Source organism: Oryctolagus cuniculus, chromosome 11, assembly GCF_964237555.1.
Source record: "Oryctolagus cuniculus chromosome 11, mOryCun1.1, whole genome shotgun sequence".
Taxonomy (NCBI): Eukaryota; Metazoa; Chordata; class Mammalia; order Lagomorpha; family Leporidae; genus Oryctolagus; species Oryctolagus cuniculus.
In genome coordinates, this window is record NC_091442.1 from 120,717,560 (window position 1) to 120,745,489 (window position 27,930).

A 27,930-nucleotide genomic window follows, 5' to 3' on the forward strand; every position below is an offset into this window, starting at 1 on the left:
ACTGAGCTACAAGACTTCTAAATCTTAAATATAATACCTAAAAAATGTAAAAAATCCGGCAGGGTAGTGAAGTAGAGCTGGTGGAAAGAGGCAAGTCCATCGTGTGACAAGTGTCTGTCACCGCATCAGTGCCACTGCTCTGGTAAGACTTCGATTTGTGCCTTTAACCCACTCTGGGGAGATGCACCGGACTTAAGTTAGTAAAGGAAGTCGAGAGAGATTTCTGGAGGGTGGTATTGATCTGCGGGGGCTTCTTGCCTGATCGTAAGTGAGGGTCAACAAGAAGCAAGAGGGAAGTATGATGTCTGTAATTCTGCAGATGCTTTTGCATCAAATGTTAGGTTCTGAGTATGAAAACTAAAGCCCAAATCCTTTTGCTGTCATTTTTGGGCATCTGATCACACCGCATATGAAACCGTTTTGATGGCTGGGAGGATATCAAACTACTTACTATTTAATAAGTAATTTCAGAAAATTTTGACAAAGGGCCATCTTGGTCCAAGGTGCCCTGTTAATAACATGGGGGTGCAAATATGGGTCAGACACAACAGCTGGCCTCCAGGAGCCAATGCGGGAGCCATTTCCCCATGGTTTTCTTTCATTTCAATCATATGGTAAAATTTCTTTACCTTTCTTCAAAATGCTGTATTTTACAACCTAACACCTCTCAGTTCTCCATCGATTGCTCTTGAGAGTCCAAGTGATCATCTATTCATTCCTTTACCTTGCAGTTGTTACAGTGTCTATGTCTGCCTGTCCTTGTGCCAAGGCCACAGGCAGCAGCTGTGACCTCCATGTCCCTCTGACCAGGAACCCTGCTGTTCACCACCAGGCTTACATATTCTGCCTCCTCCTGCATGCCTTTCCGATCTGGGCGATGACAGTAATTTACTCTGCAAAGTTCTGATCAATTTCTCTACAGAGTCTGTCATCTCTGTTGCAAATGTCCAGTGCAGTTTGGTCATCTTCAGGCACAACAACTACATGTGCCATCTTGCTGTCTAGGGGACAGCAGCCAAGGCTGCTGTTACAGAGTGAAAGGGAGAATTCACAGGCCCTTGCCTGGTGCTCTTGGAGTCAATGGTTCCTGAGCACTGGTTGTGCCAAGGGTTAGAACATAGACCCTGAGCACTTGCTGCACAGAGCACAAGGCCTCGGGGAAGACAGGCCCATGTGCAACTCCACCGCCCTGTGTACTCAGGGCTGCCCTGGAATTGGGCCCAAGGTGTGGGAGGAACCCAGAGGAGTTCCCTCCTGAGCCCTTCTGGGCCTCGCAAAGTAAGGACACCTGATGACAACAGCAACTCACCCCAGCTAGGAGATGGCATGCAGCCTGGTGTTGAGGGTCTTGGTTTGTGCTAAGATTCTACACTTTGGGACCAATGTTGGGTACAATGGGCCAAGCCACCAGCATTGTCCAGGCATCCCATATTGGCACGAGTTCAAGTCCCAGCTGTTCTGCTTCCAATCCAGCTTCCTGCTAATATGCCTGGGAAGGCAGCAGATGATGGCCATTTGGGGAGTGAACCAGCGGATGGAAGATTCTCTCTCTCTACCTCCTCTGTTACTCATTATACCATTCAAATAAATAAAATAGGAAGTCTTTTTTTTTTTTTTTGAAAACTCTTCAACAGCTGCACCTGCTTTTAGGGAACATAGGTCTCAGGAATACAGTCCTGCATCCATTTCTCTTTTCAGTCCTACAGTTTTCACATACTTTACTTCCTAGTTTGCAAAGGGATGTTTTGACAAATGAAGATGACTGAGACCTGAAAATGGGCTTGCAGCTGTTTGAGCTCATGGTACACATGGTGCAGCTCTGACATGCAGATTGAGTGCAGCGGGGAGTAGATTTAGGACCTGAGAATTCTCCTGGAGAGCAGCAGTGAGAGGAATGTAGAACCATGCATCATCGCTGGGATTCTCCTTTGCTCATGTAATGTGTATACATTTTGGAAGTACAGTGTATAGTCTTTCAGCTCATGTATGCAACCTGAACTGATCACATGGCAACCAACCTTGCTGTCTTCTTGGCTGTGGGTGTTGGAGCCGCCAGCTGCTCTCCTGCAGTTCCTCATACAGAAGTTAGCGCATGCCCGGGAGCTGGAGCTGCCCAGTGCTGGGGACACTAGGCCCTCTTACTTCTACCTGACCATGTTGGTACCCATTGTCCAACCATCCTCCAGCCCTTCCTAGTCTCAAGTAATCTCTCCTTTAAGTTCAGGCTACAAATGTCAGGATTTCATTCTTCTTTGTGGCTGAATAGCATCCCATTGTCTGCATGTACCACACTGGCCTTGTCTGTGCATCTGTCAGTGGACGCCTAGGTTGATTCCCTGTTGTGGCTACTTTGAGTAGTGCTGCAAGGGGTGCAGGAGCTGGCGTCTCTTTGATGTACAGATTTACAGTTCTTTCTTTTCTTTTCCTTTCTCTCCTTTCTTCATTTTAAAGATGATTTATTTATTTACTTATTTATTTGAAAGGCAGAGTTACAGAGAAAGATCTTCCATCTGCTGGTTTACCGCCCCCAACCCAGTGGCTGCAGCAGTCAAAGCTGGGCTGATCCAAAGCCAGGAGCCAGGAGCTTCATCCAGGTCTCCACGTGGGTGGCAGGGGCCCAACCACTTGTGCTTTCCCAGGCACATTAATAGAGCGCTAGATCAGAAGTGGAGCAGCCAGGACACAAGCTTTTTACTCACAATGCCACAGTGCTGGCCCCCACAGTTGTTTCTTGAGTTCAGCCACATTGGAAGCTGCCAAGAAAATGAATCACTGTTTGCACTTGTTCATCCCTCTAGAGCTTTTGGGGAATAGGGCACAGTAGCCGGCTAGCCCGGCCTGGTGGCATTGTGCAGATGTAAGTGCAGTGAGGACTTCCCTTTGGGGTTTCTGCTCCAAAGCCACAGGGCTGGGAGAACCAGTGGAGGGAGGGGCCGCTGAGAATGTTGGGAACTGAGGCATGCTGGCCAGTTGTGCCCGCGTGGCTCTGCTCTCTCTCCAGCAGACTTGTTCAAGAGTAAGACGCTCCTTATCTGCCCTCATTGGAAGCTAGTGGGCCACTGTTAAATCCTCTGGGCAAGGGCAGAGGTCGGCACAGTGTTGCTTCACCTTCCAGAGTGGTTTCATCTGGTGAAATCCTTCACTAATGGAAGGCCAGTGTTCCCTACATTAGTCCCAGGTATTCTTTAAAAGTAGCTGGACGCGGTGCGCCGGCTGCAGCGCGCTGGCCACAGCGGCCATTGGAGGGTGAGCCAACGGCAAAGGAAGACCTTTCTCTCTGTCTCTCTCTCTCATTGTCCACTCTGCATGTCAAAAAAAAAATAATAAAAAATAAAAGTAGCTGGAAAGTAAAATGATAATACTTCAGAACTTTCTAGCCTCTTGAATGTGTTATGCCAAGGAAACCAACATTGTCATATCAGTCTGATGCTTCTGGCTGGAAGAAGGAACATTTGCAGAGATTGTGGTGCACAGGGGTGAGGAAGGAGTGGCTGCAGCCCGGTCCAGCCGCTCCATTCTCTTTTCAGGGAGCCTGATAGTTAACATAGTGAGTTAGTGACTGCAGCTTTTGAACAAAGTTCATGGTGAAGAACACTGTACGTGCTGCTTACCCCAGTATCTTGTTTACAACTGGAGACATCTCCCAGAGATGGCAAGCAGAATGGCGGTGACAGGAGAAACTTGCAAATCTGCTGCTTGGTTGAAATGCTACCAGATTACATAGAGCTCCCAAGCCCCACAAGTGGTGACCGAGTCTCCCTCCAGTCTCCGTGTGCTACTGTCAACTACAATCACTCATTGCCAGCACTCCCAGCCCAAGATATGAATTGCACATCAATATGTGCATGGTACCCATCTCTCATTTCTAGAAGAAGCCACTCCCACAGTTCTTAGAGCTGGGTTCTTAGAGCTGCTATTTACAGCCAGCCAACCTGAAGGGTGAATGTGGTTTTACATAAAGACATCCAATGGCTGAGTGTTTGCTTTGGAAAAGTATACTCCTCCAATAGAGTCTGGCGTTGTCTGGGCATAATATGCCACTGGCTGCCATGTGGAGCCTGCGGCTGGGGGCAGCACACACCTCCTCTGACCCTGTTTGTGATTAGTGAGCTTCACAGTGACCATTTGCACATGGGAAAACAGTTCCGGAAGCTGCATATCGCCTGTTTGGCCTTGATGACTGGGACTAAGTCCTGATGACTCAGGACTAAGAGTGGGGCCTGAAGAAGTCAGCCACAGGAAGGGCAGTTCAGACAGGTGCACCTGGGCACAGGTGTGGAGGTGAAACTGTGAAGCAGTGACACTCAGTGTTGCCACTGGGATAATGGGGCAAATTCCTAAAGGCTAGGGTCTGGTGCTGAGGAGACTGGGCCTTGTCTAGAGGTCACAGCAAGAGGTTTAAGATGTCTTAGCAAGGACTGGTGGTGTGACGTGCTGGGTTAAGCCACCACTTGGAATGCCTGCATCCTATACTGAGCCCCAGCTACTCTGCTTCCAATACAGCTTCCTGCTAATGAATCTGGGAAACAGAATGGGATGGCCCAAGTACTTGGGCTCCTGAGAACCATGTGAAGACCTGGTCTGGGCCTGTCATGGGCATTTGCGGAATGAACCAGTGGATGGAAGATCTCTCTCCCTCCTTCCACCCTGTCTTCCCACTCTGCCTTTCAGAGTAATTGGTTTTGTAAAAAAAAAAAATATGCACGAGAGCATGATGCAGAGCAACATGGGAAGAGCTGCCACCATGTCCCCACCCCATATGGAGAATGTTCCATCGTTTTCTGGCTGAATAGTCCAGCATTGCTTGAGACTCACTGACTTTGATGGTCAGAAACTCCATGTACAGTCGTGTTTTGTGAATACCCACGAGTGACCTCCATGTCTATGAGAATGAGAAGGAATGTGACACCCAGCCTGTGGCTGACCACTCAGCCCTCTTCTTCCCAGGCTTTCCAGCCCAGGCCATGCTGACTCCTTGTTGTCCCTGGAATGAACCAGCATGCCCAATCCTGGTGCCTTTGCACTTGATGTTCCTGCTGGAACCCACTCCCCCAGGACATCCTGATTCCCTTGTTCTGCAAGGCTCTGTGGGGCCCCGACTGGTGGCGATTCCTGATCTCCCCATGAACAGTAGCATGCACTCCCCAGCCACTCTTGGCTGTGCTGCTGAGGCCCCACTACACAGCCCATGTTGTCTTTGGTCACTTGTTCCCCATGTGTGTCCCCATTGGAGAGAAGTTCCTTGAGAACAGGGACTTAGGGTTTTTCCCTTCTCACCCCAGCTCTGTGCAGAACCCAGGGTGTCCTCCCCTCCTGGGAGGCCTTGGCGCCTCACACATGTTGTTGTTTCCTCTTCTTAGTTCGCTTATCAAGAGTCAAGCCTGGAAACTGCAGCTCATAATGGTACTATTTACACTGTGAGTTCAGGAGCATCTTCAGTGATAAGTGACGCTTTCATGTAACATGCACGCACACCCATGTACTCACACATACACACCTTCATACATGCACACACAGTGCACACATGCACGATTCCTTGTCTGTCTCATCGACACTCCTCTGTCCTCCTAGTAGGCTGGCGCTGAGAAGCTGGCCAGCCCCCTCTGGTCAGGATGGTGGACACGGGAAGCCCGCTCTGCGTTCTCTCTGCCCTCGATGCCGATGACCTGGAAAGCCCGTTATCTGAAGAGTTCCTCCAGGAAATGGGGAACATCCATGAGATTTCACAATCCATTGGTGAGGACAGCTCTGGAAGCTTCAGTTTTCCGGAATACCAGTGTCTGGGCAGCTGCTCCGGATCAGATGGCTCCGTGATCACAGGTGAGTATCCTGGGAAGCCCTGTTTATGCATAGCCTTCCTTGGAGACACTTGTTCTCTTTAGCCAGGCAAGAGGGCACACATCTTTACAAAGAAATTTGCAAGCATGAGAAAGCATCGCACCTGGAAGCTCCTCAGGGATCTTAGTCTCACATTACATAATGCTCGGAATCCAGTCAGCGTGCTTAGCTGCATTCCATTTATTAGTGTGTTTATGGTTTTCATTACTTAAATCTATTAACTTGCAATTTTTTAAAAAGTCATTTATTTAAAAAGCAGAGTTAGAGATCTTCCATCAGTTGGCTCACTCTCTAAATGGCCTCAACAGCTGGAGCTGGGCCAGGTGGAAGCCAGGAGCCTGCAACTCCATTCTGGTTGTCCATGTGGGTGGAAAGGGCCCAAGCACTTGGACCATCTTCACTGCTTTCTCAGGCACATAAGCAGGGAATTGGATCAGAAATGGAGCAGTCAGGACTTGAACTGGTGCACATATGGGATGCCAGCTTAGGTAGTAGCTTAACACAATGTGCTCCAACGCTGGCCCCCCAGTTTTTTTGGCCCATATATACTTTGTTCTTTTCCCTCCTTTCCTGCTTTCACTTGCAATAACAGAAGATTTAAAAAAAAAAGATCTTCTATCCATTGGTTCACTTCCCAAATGCCTGCAACAGCTGGGACTGGGCAGGGCTGCAGCTAGGAGCCAAGTCTCCCACATGGGTGGCAGGGACTCAAGTACTTGGACCATCATCTGCTGTCCTTCAGGGTGTATTAGCAAGAAACTGGATCAGAGGTGGAGGAGCCAGGACTTGAACCAGCACTCCAACATGGGATGAAATTTTTGGGGTGCCCCCATATATGTATGTGTGGTGAAATGAATTTATCAAGCTAAGTAACATATCCATCAGCCCACATACTTACCATTTTTTTGTGGTGAAAAAAATCCAAAACCTACTTTTAGCACTTTTGAAATGTGCAACATGTTGCTGTTAACTGGTCCCCATGCTGTGCTACAGATCTCAAAAACATGATCCTCTCATGTCCTGAAACTTTGGCCTTTGACCAACTTCTCCCCATCCCCCATCTCTAGTCTCTGTAGCCACCATTCCATTCTCTACTTTTGTGAGTCTCTTTAGATTTCACAGATAAATGTTATATAGTATTTATGATTCTGTGCCTGTTTTTTCTTTTTTAAAAAATAGCTGAGAGCTGGCAAGAGACATGCAGACAGAGCTCCTGTTCACTAGTTCACTCCCCAAACTCTTGAAATGGTCAAGACTGAGCCAGACTAAGCTGGGATCCAGGTCTCCTGTGTGGACAGCAGGAATCCAGTTACTTGAGCCATCAGCATTGCCTCCCAGGGTCTGCATTAGCAGAAAACTGGCGTCAGGAGCCAGAGCTGGGATGCTGGCACTGCTGGCAGCAAATTTACCTGCTACACCACAGTGCCATCACCTCCCCATTCTCTTTATCCATTTATTTTTTTTGGTGGATACTGAGGTAGATTCCATGTCCAGGCTATTGTGAATAACGCTGTGCTGAACATATCTCTTCAGTGTATTGATTTCAGTTCCTCTGAATACAGACCTAGAGGCAGGACTGTTGGATCATGTGCTAATTCTGGTTTAGTCTTTCCAAGAACCTCCATACTCTTCTAAGTTACTTTCCCACCAGCACTGGCACCTCTTTTTGATGTATCTGGTGACCTTTAAAAATCTTCTTTATCACCAGTTTTAAGCAATTTGATTACAGTTGTGCTCTGATGGGAGTTTTTATTTTTCTGGGAGCTATGCATTTACTATTTTCATCAAATTTGGATCAGGTCGAACTACTATTTCTTTGAGAATTTTTCCTGTGCTTCTTCTCCCTTTCCTCCTTTAGGGACCCTAGTTATGATATTCACACTGAGCCACTGAAGCTTCCAAGTTCACTACAAGCTCCAGCTGACGCCTGCCTTTAATGCATTAGATGGGCCATTCTGATTCTCTAGTTATAACCTCATCTGTAACCTACCATTTTAACAGGGAGATACCTGCCTTCCTCAACTGCCACCCATGACTTAATGGTTCATTTCTGGAAGTCACATGGAACAGTGTCAGAATGATTAACCCTACTCCTGTGGGGAGCAGTGTTATCAACTACAGCATGGTGCTTATGTGTAGGCCCTTCTGCCTGTAGCCCTACCATGCCACTCCTTCTCCTCTATCTCTTTCAGTGAGAGTGTTTCCTGCATGTCTAAAAATTGTTTATGTATTTATATGAAAAGCAGAGTGACAGAGAAGGAAAGAAAGGGGGAGAGAAAGAAACTGCAACAGCTAGGGGTGGGCCAGCCTGAAGCCAGGAGCCATGAACTCCATCCCAGTCTCCCACATGGGTGGCAGGGGCCCAAGCACTTGGACCATTTTACACTGTCTTCCCAGGTACATTAGCAGGGAGCTGGATCAGAAGCAGGGTAGCCGAGACTTGAACCAGCACTGATATGGGATGCCTGTGTTGCAGGCAGTGGCTTTACCCTGCTGTGCCCCAACCCCGCCTGTTTCCTACATGTGTAGTACAGTCACATTTCGCATTCCATCCTGGGTTCCTGCAAGTTCCTAAATTAGTTGTATATTTGCATACAGCGAGGCTCACTCAACTGTGATGTTCTGTGGGTTTCAGAAATGCATGGTGCTGTGGGTATACCATTACATTTTCAAATGTACACTTTCAGCACGGTGCTCAACCTCGCCAAGCCCAACTTGCCTACCCTTCCCCACTGGCTCATGTGTTCACCACCACTGTGGCTTTGCCTTTTCCACAGTGCCATCAATTTGGCCTCAGAGAGGATGTCACCTTTTCAGGCTGGCTTCTGCTGAGCACTGTTTATTACGATTCACCCATGTCTTCCACAGCTTGATGGCTCGTTTCTGTTTATGCTGAATGATGTTCCCTTGGGTGGGTTACCATGGTTTGTTCATCCATTCACCTGTTAAAGGGCATATCGGTGGCCTATGGTTTGAGGTAATTCTAATAAAGCTGCTGTAAACGTGTATGTGTAGTTTTGTCAGGTCAGTTGGGTAAATAAGCTGGGAGCCTGGCTCCCTTTAGGCTGTTTGACTTTGTGACAAACTGCTCACCTGTCCTGCAAAGTCATCATCCTGTTTCCCATTCCCGCCAGCAACTTGTGAAGGTCCTGGGGCTCCACACCCTTGCCGATGTTTGTCGTAGCAGTGTTGGGTTTTAGCCGTTGATAGGCTGTGATGACGTCTCATTATTATGCTGGTATCTTCTGTGGTGAAGAGTCTACTCAGATCTTTTGCTCATTTTTAAATTCTCGTTTCTTTTCTTATTACTGAGTTTTAAGACTTCTTTGTATATTCTGGATGTGGGCCTTTCCTAAAATGTGTTTTGCAAATATTTTCTCCCCACCTGTGGCCTGCCTTCATTTTCTTAGCAGATTTTAATTTTCATGAATTCCAGTTTATTTTTTCCTTTCATGGATTAAGCTTTTGCTGTCACCCACCAGGGTTTTTGTACTTCATTTTGGTGCCATTTATCAAGTTATCAACTGCACATGACTTGGAAGGAAGAAAGCAAAAAACAAGTTCTGTGCAGGGCATGCTGAGCAGTGTCTGGAGGCAGTGGATGTGTGGGTCCAGGACCAGGTGCAGGTGCAAGTCAGAGACGGAGCTTCAGGGAAGCCAGCATGATGGCAGCCGTGGGACCATGGGGGCTCAACCCAGGGACAGGGGCTGACTCAGGACAGGTGCCCTGCCCATGAGCTTCTGCCACATTCCAGAATCCTCCCATGCTGACACTCCTATCCTCAGGGACCTGGTTTAGACCCTGTGTAGTGACACCTGGATGATTCACACATGTCTCCTCTTTTTTCGTAGACACCCTTTCACCCGCGTCCAGTCCCTCATCAGTCACCTGTCCCGTGGTTCCTGGTGGCGTTGATGAATATCCCAGCGGAGCCCTCAACATTGAATGCAGGATCTGTGGTGACAGGGCCTCAGGCTACCACTACGGGGTCCATGCATGTGAAGGCTGCAAGGTACAGGGAGCCTGGCGGGGATGAAGGGGGCCTGCGTCGTGGCTCCTGGGGTTATTTTTACCCCAACACAAACATGTGCCATTATAGACAGCTGGGAAACTGGCCTCTGGGGCAGACGACTTTCTCTTCAAAGGTCTAGAACCGGATGCTCCACGGTCTGTGTGAGGAGCTCAGCAAAGGGGGTTCTTCAGGAGATGAGCGGCATTAGGAACCATCCTGTTGCTTGAACGCAGGGCTGAGAGCATTTCCCACATAACTGGTGCCTCACCAAGGCCAGCTAGTGCAGTTGTTCTTTTATGTCCAGGGGACTGGACAAAAGGGGTTGAATGTCTTGCTTAAGGTCCCCTGGTACCCAGCAGAGGCCTGGAACCTACAGTGGGCTCCTGCACTGCTGTTCCTGAGCCCCTGGCAGTTCCTTCCCCCATCCCTCCAAGGTGCACATATATCCTCCTCCTGAGGCCAGCTCAGCCAGACCCCTAAGCAGACATGATCCATGCCCAAGTGTGCATGGGCAGGCCTGAGATCCAGCAGCTGCCACCTGGGCACATGGCCTCTTGTGCTTACCAACAGGATGGTGACAGGGGTCATGTCCTGCCAGTCTCCTGAAGCATGGCATCCCCTGGGTGTCATGCACTCTTTCTTGTATTCTGCCTCATGCTCATGACAGAGGGGGCTCTAATCATCTGAATGTTTGCTTCAAGTCAGAAACCCTGCACTGAAGTTTGGTAGTCTTTCCTAGTATTCTGCACTACCTGTGTTCTTCTTAAGATTTATTTATTTATTTATTTGAAAGTCAGCGTGACAGGAAGACACACACAGAGAGAGACCTTATCTACTCCTCAAATAGCTACAATGGCCGAGACTGGGCCAGACTGAAGCCAGGGCCCTGGAACTCCATCCAGGTCTCCCATGTAGTGGCTGGGACCCAAGTACTAGGTCCATCTTCCACTACTTTCCCAGGTGCATTAGCATGCAGCTGGATAGGAAGTGGAGCAGCCAGGACTTAAACAGGCACCCTCATGGGATGCCAGCACAGCTGCTTGACCCACTGCACCACAACGCTGGCCCCTACCTATGCAGGGAGGCCTGGTGCATGGGGAGACCAGGCCTCTGAGCCAGAGCAGCACTGCACCCTAACATCTGAAATGCTTGCTCCTCACCTCCCTCTTACAATCCTGCATGTTCTCGGGCTGTCCCGCCTTACACCTGGATAAGGGTGTCAAGTGAGGATACCAGCCCACCCTCCACTCCCAGCAAACTGCTGTTCCTGTGCACGAGGCCAGGCAAGCCTACCACATCTGAAATGTGGGAGGACTTAAGAGAAAAAATAACCCGGAGCCAAAACAAACTCCTCCTCAAGTTTTCTAACCACATCCTCTTAAAAGAGCTGCTGTAAAATGGCCTTTTCTGCAGGGCTATGATTTTGTGACTTTAGATTTTTATGGAATTTACTAGAAAAAAATGTGGGTTTTTTTGGGTAAAGTTTAAGATGCTTTTATAAAGCCAGAAAATTATTTACAAATAGATGGCTTCCTTGCATGTTAATTTGTGTTTTAAGGAGTTAATATTCTACAAAAATCTGGAGACAGTTTTCTGTCACAGACTTGGATATGTCCTATGGGAGGGCAGAGTGACTGGAAACCATAACTATGTCTTCCCAATCACATGAGGGCATCTCAAAACTACTCTGAAATTTGCCTCATTTTATTTCTCATTTTGAATGCAACAGAATTAAAATTTTTTATGTCTCAATTACACGAGACCTTTCAGAAGAACCATTCCTCTAAGCTTAGTTGATTTCGAAAGAGACAGGAGATGAAGAACAAGAAAGGTGAGTGAAGCCATGACAGGTTGATGGTGCAGTTTTTTTTTTTTTAAAGAGGCAGAGTTAGACAGTGAGAGACAGAGAGAAAGGTCTTCCTTTTTCCGTTGGTTCACCCCCCAGATGGCCGCTACAGCCAGCGCGTTGCTGCCGGCACGCTGCGCCGATCCAAAGCCAGGAGCCAGGTGCTTCTCCTGGTCTCCCATGGGGTGCAGGGCCCAAGCACTTGGGCCATCTTCCACTGCACTCCCGGGCCACAGCAGAGAGCTGGCCTGGAAGAGGAGCAACCGGGACAGACTCCGGCGCCCTGAGTGGGACTAGAACCCGGAATACCAGCACGGCAGGCGGAGGATTAGCCCAATGAGCCACGGCGCCAGCCCCATGGTGCAGGTTCTTGAGTAAGCCACGCATTCACCCCGCAGGGCTTCTTCCGGCGAACGATTCGGCTAAAGCTGGTGTACGACAAATGCGACCGCAGCTGCAAGATTCTGAAGAAGAATCGCAACAAGTGCCAGTACTGCCGCTTTCACAAGTGCCTTTCCGTGGGGATGTCCCACAATGGTAGGTAAGCCCCTTCCTGTGCCGTGGGGGCAGACTGTGCTGTGGGGAGCGCTTCCGGCCCAGCCTAAGAAAACACAAAGCCCACAGGGCTGGGATTCGCAGAGCGCTTGGCGGGACGTCCCTGCCACTGCGGGAGGGTGCGGAGCCCTGCGGCACACCGGCCCTATCACGTGATTCTCTTTACTCACTCACAGGCTCACTTTAGACCATGCCTGTACTCTGTCCCCTTGCAAAAGCGCGGGATTCGTGGGGTCTCCACGGGCGCTGGCAGCGGGAGAGGGCGTCCCGAGCCCGGCCCTCAGAGCTGGGCCCGGGCCCGCGCCCCCGGCCTTGCTGCGTTCCCCGGGCGCCTCACCGCCTCGTGTCCCCCCGCCGCCCCGCAGCGATTCGCTTCGGCCGCATGCCGCGATCGGAGAAGGCGAAGCTGAAAGCCGAGAGCCTTGCGTGCGAGCAGGACGCCGAGGGCCCCGGCGGCGCCGACCTCAGGTCCCTGGCCCGGAGGATCTACGAGGCCTACCTGAAGAACTTCAACATGAACAAGGTCAAAGCCCGCGTCATCCTCGCGGGGAAGACCAGCAACAACCCGGTAGGCGTCCCGCGCCCGGCGGCGCCGTGGCTGGGAAGGGTTCTGCACAACCGCCGCCGAAGCTGCGCCTGAGGAGAGGCGCCGGGACGTCAGCGGCTCCCGCCGAGCCTGCGCCGGCTTCCGGCTCCCGCCGGCTTCCGGCTCCGCTGGCTTCCGGCTCCGCTGGCTTCCGGTTCCGCTGGCTTCCGGCGGCCTGCTGGCCGTGGCGCCTGCACGCTGAAGGCCCGCAGAGGCACGTGCCCACAGGGCGGTTTTTGCAATGCATGTTGTCAGGCCGGGGTGGGGAACTGGTCACTGCGCGCCCAGCGCCTTGCCCCTGTGTCGGTCGGTCGCCGGGTCTCCCCCCAGGCCTCTCCCTGGCTGGCCACGTGGCAGCGAGTTCCTTTTTAGCAGTTAGCAGCCGGGCTTCCCAGTCACAGGGAGATAAAGCCTCTCACAAGCTGCTTACTTTGGCGAGCAAACCAGGCCTCTCTGATTCTTTTAATTCTTGAGTGAATTTGTGGTTAAATAGGCCAAGACCTGAGCCTTGTGGCCCGGGGCTCCTGCCAGTCACGTCCTGCCTGAGCCCGGGGTACAGCCAAGGTGACCTTTGCACTTCGGTCTTGCAAATATTACTGCCTCTGGGCGCCAGGCTCACCAGGCTTCTGATTGGAATCTTCTGTTTCTCCTTTGAGTTTTAAGACTTTGAGGCCAGCTTAAAAGATGTCTTTACTCTTTTAAAAAATTATTTATTTGAAAGGCAGGGTTAGAGAGGCAGACAGAGAGAGAGAAAAAGAGCTTCCTTCTGCTGGTTCATCCCCAAATGGCTGCAATGGCTGGAGCTGGGCCAATCCAAAGATAGGAACCAGGAGCTCCTCCAAGTCTCCCTCCAGGGGCCCAAGCACATGGGCCATCCTCTGCTGCTTTCCCAGGTGCATTAGCAGGGCGCTGGATCTGAAGTGGGTCAGCTGGGACTCAAGCCGGTGCCTATATGGGATGCCGGCGACACAGATGGCAGCTTTACCTACTAGGCCACAGCAGCAGCCCCAGGAGTCATACTCACTCTTGACAAAACACTCCTGCTTAACCGTAATTTGTCTCCTCTGCACAGAGCAGGTTCCCAGGGGGATACACGAAGCTCCTAGAAGGTGAGAAAGTCAGTCTGTTGAAGACCTGCACAGAGCTACTATTGGCAGGAATCTGTATTTTGGTCTGAAGGAAATAAATGCTGGATTAATAGTCTAGGATCCAGGATTAGGGATGCTTGTATTATAAAAACAGAATTGTGTGTGCTGCTAGGATGGATGCCTGCCCAGGGACCAATTTTAAGGTGCATCTTGCTCTGGGTCACTCACTGTAATTGAGAGAGAGAATGAGTCAGAGAGAAAGCTCTTCCTTCCGTTGGGTCGCTCCCCAAATGGCCACTACAGCCAGCACTACACCAATCCAAAGCCAGGAGCCAGGTGCTTCCTCCTGGGCTCCCATGGGGTACAGGGCCCAAGCACTTGGGCCATCCTCCACTGCCTTCCCGGGCCACAGCAGAGAGCTGGCCTGGAAGAGGAGCAGCCGGAACTAGAACCCAGCACTTATATGGGATGCTGGTGCCACAGGTAGAAGATTAACCAAGTGAGCCACAGCACTGGCCCTCACTCACTGTGATTGACGAGGGTCACAGCCCACTGTGTCCTGTCCACACGCAGTTTGTGGGAGGCACGGCTGCTCTTCTGTTCCCACCCAGCCACTGACAGGCCACCCGGAGCTAGTTGCTGCCTGTGAAGGGACCCTATCACTGTGCTCAGTGTGAGGAGGGTCCCTGACCTCCAGGCTGCAATACCTGCATCTGTTTGAGAGTTCTGGCTTTGGCATGGGGAGCCTGTGAGGTGCATCATTGTGTACAGTCCTAGCGTTGGAAATCTGTTAGGGAGACGAAGCTCTGTCCTCGGTAGAACGGCCTTGCTCTGTGCCCAGTGAGTCTTGTCCAGTTCCTGGGACGACCTGACAGGAAAGAGGACTGATGAGACTGGGTGAGTTCAACACCTTTCCTGGGACGTTTGCTTTTCCAGCCACCCAGGGCTGTGGTCTGAAGCACACGTGCACACACTGACATGTACACTCACACACATATGAACCCATACTCACACATGTGCACACTCACATCCACACACATGTGTACCCGTCCTTGTACATGCACATCACACACACACACACACCCCTTGGTCACACTTAGCTGCCTTTGGTCTTAGAAGTAGTTGTGCCTTGTAAAAAATGGATAAGGGGATTAAGCTAAAAGAACAAACACCCTATTAGCACTGAGTATTTAGACTTTAGAAATTCACACTCATGTGTTTCTGCTACTTTTCAATCTAACAAACACATCAGAACTTTCCTCAAATGAATGTGCTGAGAGCAGGAGGCGTGCATTGTGCGTTTTTGTCCTAGGGGCTCCTGCTGCTCAGAGTTGCTGGGAATGCCCTGTAGAGTCCTGGGACATCTTCTGTGGTGGAGAATCTTGACTCCCTGAGAATGCACTTGAATTCTCAACAAAACGAGTTGGTTGTAGCTGGTCTGGTTTGCAACACTGAATGTCTTATTTGGGGTGAGGAAAGTGAAGTAAGGAGACGACTGTTTGTCATGCAGTTGACACTGGTTCCCACACAGGCTTGGGGAGCAGAATTCCAGCCTGATTCCCAACGCTTTGGAACCTTGGGTGGAAGGGCAGCTTCCGGGAGCCGTGTCCAGGCAGAGTCGCTCTCGTTTCAAAGTTAAATGTAAGCTTTGTGGAGTTTTAAACATAGTCTCATCAGGAATGTTTATCAATAAAGTAGTTTCACCAGGAATGTTTATCAATAAAGTCTGACAGATTTTCAAGTGTATATTTTACTATACAACTTTATTTAAGAGGCACAGAGACTGAGACACACACAGGGCTCCCTGCTGCTGACTCACTCCTCAAACGGCCATAGTGACCTGGGTTGGGCCGAGCTGAAGCTGGGAAGCAGGAGCTCAATTCAGGTCCCCTTGGCAGGAATCCAGGTACTTGAGCCAACACCTGCTGCCTTCCAGGGTGCACGTTAGCAGGAAGCCGGACTCAGGAGAGGGGCCGGGACTCCAGCCCAGGCACTGTGATAGGGAACACGGGCATTCCAACCACCACCATAACCACTAGGCCAAACAGCCATCCCCAGTTTCTCTTTAGTTTTAATAAATCTGAGTTTCTTAAAGTTAGCACTCATTTTACCTACAATTGAGACCTTTTTTTTAATTAAAGATTTATTTAGTTGATAGGCAGAGTGAGAGAGAGCAAGAGAGAGAGGAGGCCAGCGCCACAGCTCACTAGGCTAATCCTCTGCCTGCAGTGCCGGCACCCTGGGTTCTAGTCCCAGTTGGGACGCCGGATTCTGTCCTGGTCACTCCTCTTCCAGTCCAGCTCTCTGCTGTGGCCCGGGAGTGCAGTGGAGGATGGCCCGAGTGCTTGGGCCCTGCACCCGCATGGGAGACCAGGAGGAAGCACCTGGCTCCTGGCTTGGGATCGGTGCAGTGTGCCGGCTGTAGCGGCCATTTGGGGGTGAACCAACTTGGAAGGAAGACCTTTCTCTCTCTCCCACTGTGTAACTCTGCCTGTCAAAAAGAGAGAGGGAGCAAGATCTTCCATCTGCTGGTTCATCCTGAAATGGCTGCAACACTGGGGCTGGGCCAGGCTGAAGCCAGGAGCCCAGAACTCCATCCGGGTCTCCCACATGGGTGCAGGGCCCCAAACACTCAGGCCGCCTCGAATGCCTTCCCAGGAGCATTAGTAGGAAGCTGGACTGGAAGCAGAGCAGCCGGGACTCCCGCGGGACCTCCAGCGGGGGATGCCACTTAGCGCGCTGTGCCACAGCACCAGCCCCCGAGACCTGCTTTTGAAGCCCCAGTGATAACTTTATAAAGAAGAAATGAACCTTTCTTCCCAGTGCAAGGGACTCCAAGGGCTTCACGCTTGGAAGTGCTCTGTGTTCCGGGGCTCCTGCTCTGCTGTGGCAGTGCTGAAATTCTTACCCGTATCTTAACCAGGAGCCCACATTTTCGTTTTGCTCTGGACCAGGCGGGCCCACACAGATGACGCAGGCAGACCTGACCTGCTCACACGGGCTGCTGTACCCAAAGGCGATGGCACAGGCACACATTCTGTCATCAGGCGCGGGGGTCACTGCTCACCCCGACCTTGGGCTTGCTGTTCACAGTGCACGTTAGAGACTCCAGGTCCCAATGTGATGTGGCTCAGAATTTCTCCAACTTCTTTTTAACCACAGAGCTCTTTTTCTTTTTATTGAACATGTTTGTTTCTACTGCATGTACTTAGGGAAAGCCAGTGATTTGAATGATGTGAAGGTCGCTCAAGGATATACTTTTTGGAACTGAGGGATTACTGCCATCTGTGCTTTTGCAGTGTGGTTGTAGGGCAGCGCTGGGGCACAGCATGGGAGCTGCTGCCTGCAAAGCTGGTACCCCAAATTGCAAGTCCAGTTTAGCCCCAGCACTCTGCTTCTGACCACAATGGTCATTGCCGCCATCTGGGGCCAGCAACACACGAACCCTCTCTTTCTGTATTTCCTTCCCTCTCTCTCATATTCTGTAATTTTGCCTTAAAATAAATAGACAAGGGCTGGCATTGTGGTGCAGTGGGATGAGCTGTCACCTGAGAAAATAGGATCCCGTATGTGCACTGGTTCAAGTCCTGGCTGCTTCATTTCTTATCCAGCACCCTGCTAATGCTCCTGGGAAAGCAGTAAAAGATGGCCCAAGGGCTTTGGCCCCTGCACCCACATAGGAGGCCCTGATGAAGTTCCAGGCTCCTTTGCTCTGCCCAGCCCATCCCCAGCTGTAGTGGCCATTTGGGGAGTGAGCCAGCGAATGGAAGATCTCTCTCTCTTTGTCCCCGTGCCCTCCCTCTGTAATTTTGCCTTTAAAATAAATAGATGTGGGCCGGCGTTGTGGCGTAGCAGGTAAAGCTGCTGCTTGTAGTGCCGACATCCCAAATGGGCACTGGTTCGAGTCCTGTCTGCTCCACTTCTGATCCCACTCTCTGCTATGGCCTGGGAAAGCAGTGGAAGATGGCCCAAGTCCTTGGGCCCCTGCACCCACATGGAAGACCTGGAAGAAGCTCCTGGCTCCTGGCTTCGGGTCAGCATAGCTCTGACCATTAGGGCCAATTGAGGAGTGAACCAACGGGTGGAAAACTCTCTCTCTCTCTCTCTCTCTCTCTCTCTCTCTCTCTCTGCCTCTCCTTCTCTCTGTATGTACTCAGCCCCATGAGACATAATGCACCCTCTGAACATAGTGGCTGCCAATACCATGGCCAAGCATCTTTTCTGCTGATAGCTTGTTGTTGTGTTTTTTTTTTTTTACAAAAAAAAATTTATGGGTAAAGTGTGAAGATTGGATAAAATGTAAGAAGAAAGTATAATTAGCATTTTCACCCATAAATACTGACCATTTCTTTATGTTGGGAACTGATTGATTGATTGAAAGGCAAAGCAACAGAGAGGGAGATACAGAGAGAGCTGTCCTCCATCTGCTAATTCACTTCCCAAATAGGCTAGGCTGAAGCCAGGAGTTCGAAGCCATCCTAATCTCCCACGTGGGTGGTAGGGGCCCAAGCCATTATTTGCTGCTTCCTGCAAAGCTGGATCAGAAGCAGAGCAGCTGGTACTCAAACCACTGCTCCAATACAGGATGCTGGTATGACACAGCACCACAACACCAGCCTCTCCTAGTTGTTTATAAAATATATCATCAACCATTGTGAGCTGCACAGACGCCCTATGTGCTATGGAACACGAGAGCTGATTTCTCCGCGGAAGTGTACTTTGTCACCCCTTATTCGACACCCCCATCCCCACTCTCCCCTCCCCTTCCTAGCTTCTAGTGATCACTACTCAACTCTCTACTTTGTGAAACTAACTTTTAAAAAAAATCTATGTATTTATTTGAAAGGCAGAGTAACAGAGAGAAGAAGAGACATAAAGAGAAAGAGAGCTCTTTCATCCATTGGTTCTCTTTCCAGATGACCACAACAGCCCGGGTTGGGCCAGGCTGAAGCTAGGAATTCTCTCTGGGTCTCCCATGTGGGTAATAGGGGTCCAAGCACTTGGATTATCTTCTGCTGCCTTCCCATGTGCATAAGCAGGGAGCTGGATCAGAAGCGGAGCATGTGGGACTCAAACTGGCGCTCCTGATATAGGATGCCAGCATTGAAGGCTGGAGCTTAACTCACTGTGCCACAATGCCGACCTTTTAGCTTCTAATATATGATTGAAAACATAGAGTATATATCTTTCTGTGTCTGGCCTATTCCACTTAATGTGCTCCAGTTCCATCCCTGTTGCACAAATATCAGCTTTTTCCTGGCAGAACGTTATTCCACTGTGTATGTGCCCATTTTCATTATCCACTCACCCACCAGTGGACACCTGGGCTGCTGTGAATAGTGCTGTGGTGGACATAGGAATGCAGGAGTCTCTTTTAAAAAAAGATTTAATTATTTATTTTAAAGAGTTATACAGAGAGACGAGAGGCAGAGAGAGAGAGAGAGAGAGAGGTCTTCCACCCGTTGATTCACTCTCCAATTGGCTGCAACAGCCGGAGCTACACGGATCTGAAGCCAGGAGCCAGGAGCTTCTTCTGGGTCTCCCACGCGGGTGCAGGTGCCCAAGGACTTGGCCCATCCTCTACTGCTTTCCCAGGCCATAGCAGGGAAATGGAATGGAAGTGGAGCAGCCAGGACTCGAACTGGCACCCATATAGGATGCAGGCATTGCAGGTGGCAGCTTTACCTGCTACGCCACAGCGCCAGCCCCTGTAATTTCTCAGTAGTGCTGCAGTAGAGGTGGTACTGTGGTGTAGTGGGTAAAGCCACTGCCTGCACCACTGGCATCCCATATGGGTGTGGGTTCAAGTCCCAGCTGCCCCACTTCTGATCCAGCTCTCTGCTATGGCCTGGAAAAGCAGCGGAAGATGGCCCAAGTCCTTGGGCCCCTGCACCCACATGAGAGACCTGGAAGAAGCTCCTGGCTCCTGGCTTTGGATCAGCCCAGCTCCAGCTGTTGTGGTCATTTGAGGAGTGACCCAGTGGATCGAAGATCCACCCCTGCCCCATCTCGTGTGTGCGTGTGTGTGTGTAACTCTTCCTTTCAAATAAATATTTTTTAAAAATAGTACTGCAATAGTTCTTAGGACTTCAGGGAACATTATAAAATATTAAAGGTGTTTTGGTACTTGGTTCTTGTCAGGCTTATTGTTAAAATGGCAATCACTGTCTTATTGATTATTAGTCTTATTTGCCCCCAACCGACATTGAAGCTGTCCAAGAATGCAGACAGCATTCTGCGTGTATTTTAAATTCTCCATAGCACCAGAGCGAGTGACCTGGGTACAAGATAGGAGCTCCTCATGGTTTTATTAGTAAAGGTCTGAATAGCTCATCCCCAATGGCCTGGCTTATCTTTAGCGTCTTTCCTCATAGCCCTTTGTCATACACGACATGGAGACGCTGTGTATGGCTGAGAAGACACTCGTGGCCAAGATGGTGGCCAATGGCATCCAGAACAAGGAGGCGGAGGTCCGCATCTTCCACTGCTGCCAGTGCATGTCGGTGGAGACCGTCACAGAGCTCACCGAGTTCGCCAAGGCCATCCCGGGCTTCGCAAACTTGGACCTGAATGATCAAGTGACCTTGCTCAAATACGGAGTTTATGAGGCCATATTCACGATGCTGTCGTCACTGATGAACAAAGATGGGATGCTGGTCGCCTACGGGAATGGTTTTATCACGCGGGAGTTCCTAAAAAACCTGAGGAAACCGTTTTGTGATATCATGGAACCCAAGTTTGACTTCGCCATGAAGTTCAACGCACTGGAGCTGGATGACAGTGACATTTCCCTTTTCGTGGCTGCTATCATCTGCTGTGGAGGTAAGTGCTGGCTTTGCTCTGCTGCCACGGGGTCAGCCGGCACCAGCCTGAGCTGCTGTCCAGTGGCGTGGGCACTGGCACATGAGAAGGCACCTGTGCTGTGATGCCGCTGAGTAGAACTGAGAATTGGATCCATATTGCCTGGTATAGAATATGTAAATAGCATATCCATCTGTATTTATAAAATTCATATGTGTTATATTTATAATCCTCCCATTCACATCATATCTAATATTATAGACACTACTATATTATCACATCACACCTATTATAGACATTATTATCTAATTATATATTTAGGTATGATTGTACTTTGCGGTATGCCAGCACGATTCTAATGTAGTGGTAGGATTATACCTCTCCATATCCCAGGCCACGTTCCATGAAGTGGCCTACAAGCACTGGCGTGTTGCCGTCACTGTTGAGGATATCGATGCCGTCTCACAATGAAAACTAGCAGCCACTAGCTGGCAGTGAGCGCAAGACTGGCTTTGCCACAGGAAGCAGATGCCAGGGAAGGAGAAGCTGGGCCTCTCTGTGGCAGTTGGCTTTGAGCCCCCTGAGCTTTGGGGGCTATGAATAGCCCTGCCTCAGGTCCAGGAAGGTCATGTGCCTACTGTGAACCCCGCCGACCTTGCCCAGCCTGGCAGGGACTGCCGGAAGCAGTGCTGCTGCTGTGGTTTGCTCTGTGGACCTTCCACTGACCATCTGGACGCCAGTCCCTGGAGGAAGTGCTTATGGCCAGGCGTCGAGTGCAAGGGACAAAGCAGTTACACGTAATCTGTCATCATCCTTTCGTGGGACCAAGATGTGGCACTGGGCATTAGCAGCAGCTGCAAAACTATTTCTAGGTAGCGTGATGCCCGTCTTATCAAAGAAATGATCATCTTTATCAGTCGTGTATACATAGAAGAAGACGTGGTGAGGTCAGTGCTACACCCGCTATGCTGGGGTTAAGGTTATTTAGGGAGGGGCAGTGATCTGTCTGTATTTTAAGTTTTTTCTCTGTCTAAAAACATAATAATTATATTTATTTTACAATAAAAATGAAGACTTAAAAATACATCATTAGCAACGCTTTTGAAGATCATGGTAGAAAGTGGAGCTTCAGAGAACACATTAGTCATTGAATAGGGATTGGGATGTTTCTGGACCAAAAGTCAGAATACATGGTGTAAGTCTGTCCCAGAATGTCTGGTGCCAGGGACAGAGGTGCCGCAGGGTTACCTGCGTGGATGATGGCACTTCCTGCAGCAAGTCCGACCCCTGCCTCGCCTCTGCACCCCTCCCGCGGCTGTCTGCACCCTCTTCTTTCTCACTGCTCACCTGGCTCACATCAGAGGGCACCTGTAACAGTCTTTATGCCACGACCACTCCCTGCAGCTGAAGAGGCCACGGGGGTGGGCTGACATGTCTGTGCAGGTCGCGGGGTGGCCACTGGGCTTCCCTGTCCTTCGCAGACAGTCTGTGTCTGTGTTCAGGCCAAGGCAGCACCGTCCAGGGGCAGCTCCGCCTCCTCCCTGAGAGGCTGTGTCGGAGAGGAAGGTCTGCTCCCGCAAGCCGATCCCGGGCTGCCGGGGGCGGGGGTGCCTCCACTCAAACGTCTCTTTCTCCTTTTGAGACTAGATCGGCCCGGCCTCCTAAACATAGGATCCATTGAGAAGATGCAGGAGGGCATCGTGCACGTGCTGAGGCTTCACTTGCAAAGCAACCACCCGGACGACACCTTCCTCTTCCCCAAACTCCTCCAAAAGATGGCAGACCTGCGGCAGCTGGTCACGGAGCACGCGCAGCTGGTGCAGGTCATCAAGAAGACGGAGTCGGATGCGGCGCTGCACCCGCTGCTGCAGGAGATCTACAGGGACATGTACTGACCGCCGCGGGCAGCAGCACCCCTGCCGGCTGCCAGGGCACGCTGCTATTTCCCCATCGCCGCTGGGGCGCCCCAGCTGTAGGGAACCAAGGACAGCTCCGCGTCTGGCTTGTCTTCAACCGAGCACGTGCCTGGGTCTCCGAGGCTGGTGGTCCGCGGCTGGGAAGATGAGGAGAGAGCTGTTCACCAGCCTGACGGTAGCCCACCCCGCGGTAGTCGAGGCACGTTGCCTTACATCACACTAGCAGTCCTCCGTCTCACTGACTGGCCACCTGCAGCCACACAGCCCGTCTCCCCTGTGCCCCCCTCCCGTGGTCCTGTGCCTTCATAAATGTTGGAAACTAATCAGCACTTTTTAACAACTTTTATAATCCCCTACATCTGGATGCAGCCAAAGGTCAAGTATTTAAAAAGCAGCACGGTATTTATTCGGAGACTTCAGTGCTGTTTCTCCCAACGGAAGAGACAACGGCTGCTCCGCAGTCGTAGCTGGAGGACTGTGAAGAACGCTTGGCTAAGCTGGCAGAATGCAGCTCGCTTCGGGGCTGTGACAGGTACGCGGGAAAGGCGGGGAAGCCCGGAAACGAGAGCGCCTCTGGCCGTTGGAGGCCTCCAGGCGCCGCCCGGATCCTCTGCTCCCTGCTCCCAGCAGACCTGGGCCCTCAGCTGTGTGTGGCCTCCGTGGTGTTTTTAGGGACAGACTGGGGGAGGATCTGTGGATTTTTCTCTGGGCCCCATTTGGCGGCTCTGTGTCTTTCCCTATGTTGCTTTTTGAACTGTGGCGCTCTTCCCCCTGGACCCCAGGGGGCAGTAGGTGCTCCTGGAGTGGAAATGAGGCAGACGTGAGTTCACATCCTGGCCCGGGAGCCGCTGCTCACTTGGAGAGTGTGTCCTTCAAGGCGTGGTTTTACCTGGTCTCAGATTTCAGACGCAGAGTTAGGTTAAGTCTCTTTTCCCACCGTATGGGCAGTCTTCAGAAAGTTCGTGGAAAGTGCGTATTACAAAAAAACCTATGCATGGATCTTTAAACAAATTTTGCACCAAAAGTATCTTTTAATTCCATTTTCCACGATCTTTTTGAAGTGTGCTAGGCTGTGTGAGGCAGTTTTGCAACACCTAAAATAGGTGTTTTTGCCTTAAAGAGCAACCTCTCCACCTCAGGGCAGCTGGGAAAGCCAGGTGGCTGGTGTCCTCTGTCCAGGGACTGCCGTCTCTTGCTGTCCATCTGGCAGACAAATGGCCCCTGCAGCCAGACCTGGGCTGAACGTGCCCACCGGTGCACTTGCCATGGGGTTGTATCCTTGTTGCATGCCCCCCCCCCATCCCCAGGCTGCTTTTAGAAAAACGTGGCTCTTCCAAGGTCATTATTAAGGAATGACAGGATTGATGCTGCCGAAGGGCCCAGGGTCAGTATGACGAAAACACAGCTGTGGCCAGGACGTGGACTTCAAGCAGAGGAGAGCGGAAGTTAGGGCAGCACATCCGTTTTGAAAAATTCCACATGAAGTGGAGTTTAGGGTTTTATTTTATTGTTGTGAAGATCCAATCAAAGGATCCGTGGGCCAGCAGCAGCGGGCAATCTGCCCAGTGTCTTAGGAATCAGAAGCAAAGCATTTCCATGTGGGATGCCAATCGAGAAGGTGGCCGGCCTCCGGGCCACGTGGCGCATCCAGGAGCCCGCGAGCTCCGGCGCTGGCGGTGCCTGAGGCGCTCACGGCAGAGGCCGGATTCCAAGGCCTCCAGGCTGGTTGCCTCACTGACTGCGCAGGGCAGATAGCTGGGGCCTGGCAGAGCGAACGGTGGGACGCGGGCGTTCAGAGAAGCCGGTGGGCTTGGCGCATTCACCAGAGCCCATTGCAGGGTCTCTCTGGTCACCCTATGAGCACAGAAAGGAACTTCCTGCTTGTTCTGATGTGCGTGCCCCCCGGGCCTCCTAAGATACCAAGGGAAAGAACTGCTGCCCACAGCCTCCCAAGGGTGAAGAAGCTCAAGGTCACAAGTCAGTACTTGACACATGATGCTAAGCGAGTTGGAATTAGCCCCTGCTTGTCCTGGCCCCCATGTGTGCCGTGCTGCCCCAGCAGTCCTGGTGGTGGCGCTTAGAAAGAGGCCTCCCCAGTAGCTCTGTCCTCCGAGTGCACGCTCACCCTTGCCTGCCTGCACACAGATGAAGGGCAGGGGGTCCCTGTCTTGACCCAGTGGCCACCTGGGGTTTGAAGTGTCTCGCTGAGCTCCATTTTAAATCTGGGCCCACTGTCTCAACCAAGGAGCCCGCACTCCCAGCGCCTAGAGCCCAGGGCAAGCCAGCCACCCTCAAAGGCCCTCTTCAGAACCTGTGGGCTCCAACACCGCAGGCCCCACCGGGAAAGGCTGCCGTGGCTCACCGCCTGTGCAGGCCACCGCACCTCATTGGTCCATGCTCTGGGAACAGGAAGCCACCCCCATCTACAGAGAAAACCCCCCATGGGGCTGCCTCGGCGCAGAGCGGGGCTTTGGCCCCAGCCTAGCTGCTTTCTCTGCCCTCTGCTGCGCCGTTCTTCCTGGCCACTGAAACCAGGCGTGTGCAGGGAGCACGGCCAGCCTGAGGCAGGTGCACCTGACCACCTGCTTGGAGAAGGCGTTTTAAGTTCAGAACTGCGGATCCAGACCAGACACGGAAGCCACCTGTGCACAGAAGTCCCAGCTTGCCAGCACGGCCCCGGGCAGGCTCACCTTGTGAACAAGTAGCCCTGGAGGACTTGCCGCCACGCACTGACATTCATGGCCTTGGCACTGCGACCACGGGCAGGGTTTCTTTCTTCTCTATCTAAAAGTGGCCCAGCCCCTCTTAACTCCTAGTCCAGGCTGATTTGTTCGGCTGCACCAGGATTTCTTACCACCCGAATCTCTGCGTGAGTCAAGGGGACTGTGTGGACCTTCCCCGTGCTGGTGGGAGCCATGGTGCAAGCCCAGGTTCAGAGGTCACCAGCTGAACAGAAAAGTCCGAGGCAGAAAAGGAGCTGGGCTGTGCTTGTCTTTGTGGAGCAAGCGACAAGTAAGTGTTGGGTAATCGGCTCTGTGCTGCTGGTAGCCAAGGCGTGCCTTCCCAAGGGACTCCATGCCACCCACTCGCGCGTGCCTTCCTCGCTGTGCAGAGCCCCTCTGCCTGGGAAGATCCTGGCGGAGGCTCCAGGGGCCGAGGTCTGCGTTGTGGCTGGCGTTTATTCATGTCGCTTGCCATTTTAATGGAGTGCAGGCCCCCAGCCTGTGAAACAGACAAGGGCAAGGAGAAAGGCAGTCTCACTCAGAATGTGCGTGGCCATTAGACTCCTCCGGAAGCCACAGTGCCCACTGCAATGAGAAACTGCAAGTTTTGCACGGTAAAGACAGCGAGGGTCACCCTGTGGCTTCCTGATTGCATAATGCCATTTTAGGGGATGCAGCAGCAGAGCGGACGGCAGGCTTATGAAAACCCGGCATTGTCTCGGAGCTGGCCCAGGGATGTTGGCTGCCTGTGAGGTTTTACTTCTCTCACCTTGGTGTCGGCGAAGGGGCTGTGTGGCACAGCTCAGCTGAGACACACACGACCCACCTGTGGAGTCCCTCACCGCCAAGGACAGACCAGAGCACATCCTCGTCCAGCCCTGCGTCTCGCCCAAAGCCACTGGGAACACCTAGTATGTGAGTGGCCCCTGGCTGTTCGATGCCTTATTTGCAATCAACCCTTTGATGAGAAACAGCAATTTTTACATCATAGGCAGCAAAAGTCAGGTGTGTGTTTTTGTTTTGTTTTGTTTTTTGTCTTTTAAGGAAAAAAAACTTTGCTAGTTTGAAAAAGTGTCCCTGTTTTTGTCCAGAGAAGGGGACACACTAGCCACGGCCTCTTCCAGGAGCCAGCATCCAGAACTCGGGAATTTGATGAGGCCCCGGGCAGGGGACTCTCTGGGCACCTCTCCCGGAGAGGGTCGGGCTAGTGAGTGGCTGATCTCATGGTAAAATCACTATGTTTGGAAAATGCACTTTTTTAAAGGCATAGTTGGCTCATGTTTCAGGCATCAGAAGAAACGCACCTCACAAATGACCACCACTCAGTGCCTTCCGCGTGATCACTGCACTCGTGCTGAGTAGCACCATTTTTCTACACTGTACCATGAAGGAGCTATGTCAATAGCTAGCTCGTAAATACTGTGATTGGAATCTTTTTTAAAAACCACCCTAATATGAGTATTTTACTGACAATCATGCATCTAATCACAAACATTTGGATCTCTTGAAATCCGTGTGGATGTATACATTCGAAGCCTGACTCCCGAACCTCCTGGCAGCACACAGAAGCCTCAGTAAGGAGACAGCTGAACTACACCCGTGCACACCCGCCGAAGCTCCAGAGCCAGGCAGAATTTACTCTGCGTGTGCAGGAAGTACACACGTGGCCTTGCACACACTCCCAGCAGCAAGGCCTGCTCCAACCTGATGTCAGAGGCCCGGACTGCACGCAGTGGGCTGTGCTGAAGACCACCACCTCCTGCCGCCTGGCGCACAGCTCCCTGCTATCCAGGGAGTGACAACCCGGGTCATCACCAAAGAGCCCTGGCCAGTGGCAAGACCCTGACAGAAGCGGCTGACTCCCGCCGCCCCTTCCACATGGCTCAACCAGAAGCCTAGAGCAGAAACCACAGACCTCGCACAGAAACCAGACTTCGCAAGTCTCCCTACGTGTTGTCAATGTCTTGACCAAGCTTCTCTCACTGCAGTGTTTGGAACATGTGTGGGAGCCACAGCAGTGCCATGCTCAAACCCCAAGGGACAGGGTGTGCAGGACGAGCTCAGGGTCTGATGGGTGCTTGGGTGCCTCACCCAGTGTCTGGTTCTTACAGCCCTGGTTCTGCACTAACCAGAAGCAGCTCCACAGCAGGAACGGCTGGGCGGGCTCTGGCAGGCTCTCCTTTCCGAGCAGGGCGGGTACGTCCGGGACCTCAGGAATCACGGGTGTGCGGAGAAGGACAGATGTCATTCTCCCAGTCACATTAGCTGATTGTTTCCAAGCAATTAGAAGATGGCTATAAAATAACCTTAATTGTTTAAAAATCTGGGGTCTTCATTTTCTGGTTAGGAGATTGAACAGCCCATCTGTATCGATTTCTGGAAATTGACTGGGAATGTATATGTTTGGAAAGTCCTACTGTAAAACTGATGAATGTAAGAGTTAATTTCAGGGTACAGATTTGCCTTAATGGTTTTAAAAAATAAACTATTTTTAAAAATTGCTTGCAGAGGTTTGAGTGGCTGATATGCTGAGTTGATTTCAAAAAAGACCAGTCTCCAGCTGT

General features: G+C 51.3%; 1 protein-coding gene across 10 annotated transcripts in view; it reads left to right on the top strand.

The window, feature by feature from the left end:
• PPARA (peroxisome proliferator activated receptor alpha) overlaps positions 1-27,867 on the top strand; it is a 68,781-nt gene extending 40,914 nt beyond the window's left edge. For 3 of the 10 annotated variants that reach the window (XM_070053051.1, XM_070053050.1, XM_051828158.2), the window contains exons 3-8: positions 5,572-5,820; positions 9,691-9,851; positions 12,096-12,234; positions 12,618-12,820; positions 20,301-20,748; positions 22,370-27,867. In XM_070053051.1, coding sequence (XP_069909152.1) covers positions 5,613-5,820; positions 9,691-9,851; positions 12,096-12,234; positions 12,618-12,820; positions 20,301-20,748; positions 22,370-22,374 — 1,164 coding nt within the window. In that variant the 5' untranslated portion in view covers positions 5,572-5,612 and the 3' untranslated portion in view covers positions 22,375-27,867. Of the gene's footprint in view, positions 1-2; positions 143-5,571; positions 5,821-9,690; positions 9,852-12,095; positions 12,235-12,617; positions 12,821-20,300; positions 20,749-22,369 lie in introns of those variants that run through there. The other 7 variants (XM_051828150.2, XM_051828149.2, XM_051828153.2 and 4 more) reach the window with 4 other exon arrangements.
• Positions 27,868-27,930: the final 63 nt, after the last annotated feature.